The sequence below is a fragment of the Felis catus genome, chromosome D1 (assembly GCF_018350175.1).
Source record: "Felis catus isolate Fca126 chromosome D1, F.catus_Fca126_mat1.0, whole genome shotgun sequence".
In the NCBI taxonomy this organism is placed as follows: Eukaryota; Metazoa; Chordata; class Mammalia; order Carnivora; family Felidae; genus Felis; species Felis catus.
The window spans coordinates 20,781,170-20,790,453 of record NC_058377.1 but is presented as its reverse complement, the minus strand read 5'-3'; the positions used below and the strand labels follow the sequence as shown (position 1 = coordinate 20,790,453).

Below are 9,284 nucleotides of genomic sequence, written 5' to 3'. Positions count from 1 at the left end.
GTTGGTTGATGGGACTGTAAAATCTCACAGGAGAATAGTTTGGCTCTTTCTTAAAAAATTAAACCTACCCTTACTTCACACTCAGAAAATTCATCTAAAATCTTTTCACCTAAAACAAATAAAAACATATGCTCACAAAAAGATTCCCACATGAGTGCTCACCACACCTGTATTCATATCATCAAAAGTGAACCAACTCAAAAGCTCATCAATCACTAAATGAATAAATAAGGTGTGGTATATTCCTAGAATATGGAATGTGTAGGGAAGGAAAACTTTTCCTCTCTTCCCTTCTAGTTTCTTTGGCTCATCTAATAATTGAATTGATATAAGACAGATTAAGGGGAGAAAAAAAAAACAAATTTCAATTTTGTATGTCCAAGAACTCATAGAAATATGAGACTCAAAGAAGTGACCAAACCAGGAAGCTTTTAGATCTTTTAGACAAAGAAACAATAAATTTGTGTGGAACTGACAAGACAGAAAAGTTTGGGCTTCGGGAAGTAAACTGGTAAAGTAACAAGGTTTGTTTATAAAGCTTTCTTGGCCCTAATTTCTCTATCTCTGGTAGTAAGGATGTCTCTCTTCCTCCTGGTTCAAGGAGGGTACACTTCTCATGGGAGATTTCTTTCCTGCTTTCAGGGAGACCAAGAAAGGTCAGAGTTTCCTTCACACATTGGTTGCTTCTTAAGTAACTTTAATTTAAAATAATCAATATGCCAAAGTATTGTATTTTGGGTCAACTGCCCGGAACCTTATCAAATACTACTCAGCAGTAAGAAGGAATGAACTTTTGGGGCTCCTGGGTGACTCAGTTGATTAAGGATCTGACTCTTGATTTCAGCTCAGGTCATGATCTCATGGTTTGCAAGATCGAGCCCCATGTCAGGCTCTGTGCTAATAGCAAGGAGCCTGCTTGGGATTCTCTCTCTCCCTCTCTCTCTCTAACCCCTCCCCTGCTCATGCACATGAATGCACGTGCTTGCTCTCCCTAAATAAATAAATAAATAAATGGAAAAAAACATTTTTTAAAGGAATGAACTTTAAATTTTTTTTTATATTTTACATTTATTCATTTTTGAGAAACAAAGTGAGACAAAGCGTGAGCAGGGGAGGGGCAGAGAGAGAAGAAGGAGACACAGAATCTGAAGCAGTCTCCAGGCTCTGAGCAAGTGGTCAGCACGGAGCCTGATGCAGGGCTCGAACCCACAAACTGTGAAATCATGACCTGATCCGAAGTCGGACGCTCAACTGACTGGGCCACCCAGGCGCCCAGGAATGAACTTTTCATATTTGACAATATGGATGAATTTCAAAAATAGTTTGTCAAGTGGAAGTATCTGGATACAAAAAAGTATACCTACTGTATGATTTCATCCATATAAAATCATACAAAAGTCAAGACTAATCTGTAGACATAGAAATCAGATCAGTGGTTGTTGGGATGGGAGAGAAGGTGTTGAGGTAGACCAACAGAAAGCGTGCACAAAAGAACTTTTTGGAGTGCTGAGGACGTTCTAAATCTTAATTTAAGGTGTGGTTCCATGGGTATACACATCTGTCAAAACTCACTGAACTATATACTTAAAATGTCTGCATTTTCTTCTATGTAAGTCCACCTCATTAAAGTCTTTCTAAATTACGATTCCAGCTCTATTTTCCTGTTTTGTAGAGCGTCCCCCAACAATTAGCGGCGCTTGCTATCTCCATCAACTGTCTGCTGACCCTCAAGAGTTCAAAACCCCATCTTTTCACTTATCACCATAAGATTCTATGCCGTTCACTCTTCCATTTCTGCATACCTGGCTACTTTTCACATTATTAATCAAATTTCCTACCCTTAAACCAACTTAGTTCATTAGAGTATCCCATTTAATTATTAAGAAACCACTGATTTTTCTTCTTGCAGAAACTAAGAAATTCAAGATCTCAACCCCATGGATTCTCAGATTTTGGTGAATTATTTCAGGAGTGGAGGCATGACTGGTACCAATGAGAATTTAGAAAGCTGCAGTGTCTTACCCTGACTTATGAATAAACTTTTAGCGAGACTTTGTTTTCTCCTGGGAGTCTTGGGAGCACATCCATGGAGACTAATGTCCCAGAGGAAGCTAGGAAAGTGCCCCACTAACAAATCATTATTTTGAGAGAAGAAACCTTGACCTAGTGTGACCTGATCTATTAATCACTTTCAAAACAATTCTCTTAAACACTGAAGCAATCTTGCCATTTCTTGAAAACTTTATGAATAGAATTCAGCAATGCATGACAGCACTTACCTTAAATTCTAGAAAGAGAGATGCATTTTCCTAATGCAAAAAAGAAGGAACTTTTCTGTTGCAATTCTGTGGCCTTATAAGAGTCTCCTTTTCTTACAGTCCATGTGTGGACAAGCATGCACCTCAGGACCAGAAGTGTTTCCTTGGGAATCATTAGTGCTTGTGAGTATTTCTTTGCTACAGAGAAGCAAAGAGCACTGTTTGGGGTGAAGTTTTGCTTTTCTCTAGAATGAAAAGCTACGGCTAGCCTTGCTGCCTTGAAGCCTTCAAATGAATTCCAATAAATGAATCTCAGTCTCATACAGAAAAGTCATAACCCTGACTTGGACCAGCAAACAGTCTTAATTTACTGCATTTTACCCAGAACCATAAATCCTTGGAATGAATTTCAGACTGGCTATCTTTATTTGCATCTCAGTATTGCACAGTCCCCCAAGTAGTGATTCTTTTTGTTTGTTTGTTTATGTATTTATTTTTGAGAGAGAGGTGGGGAGCAGAGAGAAAGGGAGACAGAGAATCCCAAGCAAGCTCCATGCTGTCAGCACTGAGCTCGATGCAAGGCTCGAACTCACCAACGGTGAGATCATGACCTGAGCCAAAATCAAGAGTCAGACACTTAACTGACTGAGCCACCCAGGTGCCCCACTCCAAGTAGTGATTCTTGATGCATTTGCCTTTGTGGAACTGATAGTGTATAATCCAGGTTCCTCTGCTGGAAGGTCACACACTACTGGGCATTTTCACATTGACTACATGATCAAAGTCGAAAAATTCAAGAAATTGCCCCCTATCAAAAGTTAAAAAGACAAAATGAATAAGCAAACAAACAAACGATGAGGCTTGGGACACATTGCCCTTAGCCCAAATCAAGAAAAGATACATGTTAATATTTTTGTACTTTTTGGGGCGCCTGGATGGCTCAGTCAGTTAAGCGTCTGACTTCAGCTCGGGTCGTGATCTCACGGTTTGTGGGTTTGAGCCCCACATCAGTTCTGTGCTGACAGTTCAGAGCCTGGAGCCTGTTTTGGATTCTGTGTCTCCCTCTCTCTTTCTCTGCCTGTCCCCTGCTCATGCTCTGTCTCTCTCTTCCAAAATAACTAAACATTAAAAAAAATTTTTTTAATATTTTTGTACTTTTTTTCTTTTGAGACTATGAAAAGTTTAAGAAAAATGAAGGATGCTTGATTGCAACAACATAGCTCAGAAAAAATGATTCAACTGTGCCTCAAACCCTTGAGCATTAAGTGGGTTAAGAAAGCTGTCTGTGCTCGGGGCCAGTCTGGAGATCTGGGAGAATAATCAGAATGCAGTAAGAAACTCATATCCCTGATTAGGGATAGACGGAAGAGCAGAAAGGTTTCCATGCAGCAAAATTTACATAAAAGCTGGAAGCCGAAGCGGACTTGGAGACAAATTATTTAGCCAACAGTCCTTGTTATGTGTCTAGCCTTTGAAATAGAGCAGTAGCATTTCATAAACATACGCATGTATCAGTCTATGTAAACTCATAGGTACCTGGGGATACAATGTCAACAAACTATCCATTTATATAATCCTCCAGAAAATATCTCTTGAGGGCTTATTTTATGACAAGCCCATACTTAAGCCCTACAGATATTATTACTTGCCCTTACGACCTTAAAGTTTATGGAGGAAGCCAAACAAACTACAAATAAAATTTTGTAAGCGTTCAGATATGGAAATGTCCAGGGGGTCACGGAGTGCAGGAGTAGCACTGGAACTAGATTGGAGATGGGAAGTCGGGGAAGGCTTCCATGACATGGGTCCTTAGCTGAGGTCTAGACTTCAGATAGGACTTAGCCAAATGCTGGAAGAGATTGGGGGAGGGTATTCTAGGCCAAGGGAACAGCACACAGTGATTAGGCGATGAGAGAGCTGATGACACCTTCAGGGAACCAGAGCAGGGATCAGCAAACTGTTGCTGTAAAGGGCCTGATTCTGAGTAGTTTAGGCTTTGGGGGCCCTATAGTCTCTGCTGCAACTATTCAACTCTGCCATTGCAGCACCAACGAATTAGGGTAGTTCCAGTGAGATCTTATGTACAAATAGTTAGCCAAACTCTAAACTTGGGTAAGTCAATAAGTACAGAGCATAGAATGGGGAAAGAAAAGGGAAAACGGCAGATCAGTCTGGAAGATTGGGTAGGGTAAGACCAGATCATCAACGGCCTTGAATGTCACACCAAGGATTTTGGGTGCTACCCTCAAGGTTCTGAGAAGTGCCCTACCTGTTAGCTTATCAGAAGTGCCTGAACAGGCCTGACTCCCAGCTTCAGCTCAAGCTAGATTCTATGCTTTAGTTCTATTTCACAAACTTCGGGCCTTGTCTGGAATGCATTCTTCCTCCCCGTCCCACTCTCTTTTCCTATTGAACTCCTTTAGACTCGGCTGAGGCACCTCCTTCTCTGGAAAACCTTCCCTAACGTCTGCCAGGCTGGGTAAGTGGTCTCTGCTGGCTGTTCCTAAAACAACCTGCACACAACTCCACAGGATCACTCCCTGCACTATATTGTAATTATTATACATGGTCTCTCTCTCCCTATCTAAATGAGAAACTCCTTAATCCTCTAGTAGGACTTGGAACATAAGAAGCTCTCAACAAATGCCTATGGTATTTACAGGTCTAATTCTCCAAATTGTGGAATGTTTAGCGCTTAGAAAATTTGTATTAACCGGGAGAGAATGCCATTCTCCTCTGAGTGCAAAATGAAGATAAATCTATATCTACCCTATTTGGAGGGACCAGGCTCATGGCCGGTTATACTGGCCATTAGTACAAATTCAAATGCTTCTCCGTCTCTTACAGCCTTCATGGGAAATAACCGAAGCTTGTGACATTACAGGCAAAAAAAAATAATCCTTTCCTGGTCTAGCAAAGAGGTGGGAGGAAATGGGAATATTTTTCTCCCTTAGGCTCTCAGAGAATTCTTGTTCTCTAATATGGGGATAGAATTAATCCTCATATCAATGAACTGTGAGCTTCTTCTCTCAGGCTAAGTTTCTCATACTTTGAAAATGGGGCAATTCATTTCATAGCAATGTACCTTACCCATTGCAAAAAAGAACCATGTAGAAGAATATCCTTAGTAAGATAGGAAGTAGTTTTACTGTTTTCTAGTGAATTTTAATAGAACAGGAAGAAAAAATTCTCAGCTTATAAATTTTCATATGCAAATAGGAATGCTTCGGTTAGTATGGACAGATACTTAGTCATAAAGGAAGGTTTGGGTAGGAATGTACTTGCCAGGATCCAGTTTGTTATCCTAAGCATTTGCTAGCCTTTTTACTTTTTTAGGTTCGTGTTTAGGTTTGTGGGTATTTGTGTGTGTGTGTGTGTGTGTGTGTGTGTGTGTGTATCTTTATCCAGTGTACATTTATTAGGTACTTCTGCATATTAGGCCCTAATTCAGCTGGTCTTGGCATTTTGAATTAAAGTTTAGTGCATTTTCCTACTTGCTAAGCAGTTCTCTTCATTTAGTTTGAGTATTTTTTTAGTCTCCTTTGTTACAAGTCTGAACTAGAATTTGGAAGTGGATTCTTGAGAAAAACATCTGTTCTATTATCTAAGTTGTATTTCACCACTAATATATAACAGCAAGGATTTTTAGTTGTATAAATACACAGAGACATGGGGGGAGTTGCAAAATCAGCTTTCTTAAACATATTTGTAATATAAATGGATAATTTCTTTTCAAATATAATAGGAAAGTGTGGATTCACTTCTTATGAACCCACAGCTCAGTTTATGCAGACATACTGTTATGTATACTTTTTTTTTAATTTTTTAATGTTTATTTATTTTTGGCACAAAGAGAGAGACAGAGCATGAGTGGGGGAGGGGCAGAGAGAGAGGGAGACACACAATCTAAAGCAGGCTCCAGGCTCCGAACTGTCAGCACAGAGCCCGACGCGAGGCTCGAACCCACAGGCTGAGAGATCATGACCTGAGCCGAAGTCAGACGCTCAACAGACTGAGCCACCCAGGTGCCCCTCATTATGTATACTTTAAATAATAATTTGGGGTGTTCTATGTAAGTGATGAATCACTAAGTTCTAGTCCTGAAACCATTATTATGCTGTAAATTCACTAAATTGGATTTAAATAGAATAAAAAATAACAATAATATGGATTATTGACAGTTAAAGCACATTGCAGCGGTTATTCTCATAGCTATACATGGATGGAAAACTACTTTTCCATTCATCAAGTATACTAAGCACTTTCAAAGTCCATTAGGTGCTGGTTTAGTCGACCAAAGGATAAGCCAAATCACGAGTAAGGAAGGAGGGCTTAGGGTGTATATGTGTATGCGAAGGAGGGGGAGTGTCCTGAAGGATCTTAAATGGAATCAGAATCCTCCTTTTCTTTCTTTTTCTTTTTTTTTGGTCCAAATTAGTATGAGATTCTAAAGGGCTACTTTCTTGCCTGTCTTTCTAGAGAATCAAGGGACATGAGAAATGGCACGACCATCACAGAGTTCATCCTTCTAGGCTTTCCTGATACCCAAGGACTACAAATCCCTCTCTTTCTCGTGATCTTTTGCATCTACGTATTAACCCTTGCAGGCAATGGGTTCAAAATCTCCATTGTCTGGGCTGAGCCCAGGCTACAAATACCAATGTACTTCTTCCTTTGCACCTTGTCCTTCCTAGAGATCTGGTTCCCTACCGCGGTCATTCCCAAACTATCAGAAACGTTTGTGGTGGCAAGAACAGCTATCTGCATCCCCTGCTGCCTTCTTCCACTTTTTCCCGGGAACCGCCGAGTTCTTTATCTTCATTGTCATGTCTTTTGACCATTGCCTGGCCATCTGCAAGCCCCTTCGCTACCCCACCACTATGACCAGCAACCTCTGCCTGCAACTTGCCCTCAGCTCCTGGGTGGTAGGCTTTACCATCGTCTTTTGTCAGATGCTACCGCTCATCCAGTTGCCATTCTGTGGCGACAATGTCATCAACCATTTCTACTGTGATGTTGGTCCCATTTTGAAAGCAGCCTGCACAGACACAAGCATTTTGGAGCTCCCGGGTCTTTTGGCGACCGTCCAGGTGATCCCAGGGTCACTCCTCTTCACAGCGACTTCTTATATCTGTATCCTGTCCACCATCCTACAGATCCCTTCAGCCACTGGCCAACAGAAGATTTTCTCGACCTGTGCCTCCCACCTGACAGCAGTCTCCCTGCTCTATGGTGCCGTTTTGTTCACGTACCTGAGACCCACAGCACACTCTTCCTCTAAGATTAATAAGGTGGTGTCAGTGCCAAATACTATCCTGACACCCCTTCTGAATCCCTTCATTTGTACAATTAGAAACAAGGAGGTGAAAGCAGCCCTAAGGAAGGCAATGGCTTGTCCAAAGACTCATCATCCAGAGGAAAACATGCGACACATCAAATGAACTTAAGGCAGATACAAAAGTTAAATGTGAAAGAGGACTGGGGAGAAGATGAGGATGTGAAAGCAAACTATGATGGTAACCTTCCGTATAAGGATGTGTTCCCTATGAATGAACCACGAGTCCTCCTTCAAAAGAAGGGACCGAATTCTCCAACAAGGAAGTCCCAGAATACCTTCTGATGCATGAAGTACCACTAAGGACTCTCTCAATTATAAGCTGAAAGTAGAAACCACAGAAGTCAAGGACAAGTGTCAGTAACTTTTTAAAAAAAATGTAAGGAATCCCGTCTCCCTCTTTGTTTACAGTAACTCCCTTCGCCTCATCTCCTTGTCAAAGGCATGAAGCCTCCTGAACGTGTTCTCGGTACTTATTTTCTTCATAGTAGAAGTCTCACGTAGTCTCCTAATCAATTGTAATGGTCTTTCAAAAATGTTTCAGATAGGGGCGCCTGGGTGGCGCAGTCGGTTAAGCGTCCGACTTCAGCCAGGTCACGATCTCGCGGTCCGGGAGTTCGAGCCCCGCGTCGGGCTCTGGGCTGATGGCTCAGAGCCTGGAGCCTGTTTCCGATTCTGTGTCTCCCTCTCTCTCTGCCCCTCCCCCGTTCATGCTCTGTCTCTCTCTGTCCCAAAAATAAATAAACGTTGAAAAAAAAATGTTTCAAATAAACCACGGTTTTGTTTGATAATGTCTCAAAAAGAGGACTTTCATCTTGATATAATACAAATGTTTACATACACCTAAGGGTGTTTATTCCTAGATAATACCAAAACTTGAGGGCATTATATGAAAATTTCACATTGGATTAGGTCAGTTCCTATGCTTCAGTAGGGGTAGGCCGAGTGCCTAGGAAACCAAAAGAAATCTGAGAGACAATACACTACGAAGGCTTTCCTGCTGGAAAATTCAGCCCCAAGGTTACATTAAATACAGAGTTTGCAGGTGAGGTTTTCACATAAGGTCCTCAAGGTAAATGATACACCTATAATTGTTTTAACCATTTTCTTGGGCAAGACATTTGACAGAAAAGTTTTTTATAGAATGACGACGCAGGTAAGTCACAGTTCATAATAATGAGTGTTACAGATGCTTCTCTTCCGACAGCAAAGAAAGACTATCATTAAAAGCCCGTTAAAGTGTGATTTTTAAAACAAGGATTATTGCACATTCCTTTTAGTACTGAATTGAAAATTGCAAAGCAAAATAAAGTGTAATGAGGTGAAAATGCTATTATCTCAACTGCCTGATCTGATTTTATCTTACAGAGGAGCTGTCTTGGGGCTGGGCAGGTGAAATTGGTCATTTGAAGGCAAAGAGAGAGATCCTAAGGACGAATACTATCAAGAGCCCTATCATCAAAAGAATGGTTTAAATTGCCCTGAGTGAGAAAATCCGGGTAATAACTAAGTGCTCCTCAGAGAGGAAAATGGCACAGAAAGTAAAGAGAGGAGAAATGAGCCAGAAAGATGAATGCGGCTGAAAAGTCTGTGGGAAGAAGCCAGTGGAAATTCTCCACAGTTGAGGAGCCTACAGAACATTTTAAAGATGGAGATGCTTATACTCAATCTGAGGTCACATTTCTATGCTG

At 41.1% G+C, this 9,284-nt stretch overlaps 1 protein-coding gene across 1 annotated transcript; it reads left to right on the top strand.

Annotated features, from left to right (window-relative positions):
• The first annotated feature begins 6,631 nt into the window (after positions 1-6,631).
• On the top strand, positions 6,632-8,027 carry LOC101092538 (olfactory receptor 6X1). Its single transcript, XM_019812921.2, is given in 2 exon segments — positions 6,632-7,034; positions 7,036-8,027. Coding segments are annotated over 2 exon segments (948 nt in total). The 5' UTR covers positions 6,632-6,750; the 3' UTR covers positions 7,700-8,027.
• Positions 8,028-9,284: the final 1,257 nt, after the last annotated feature.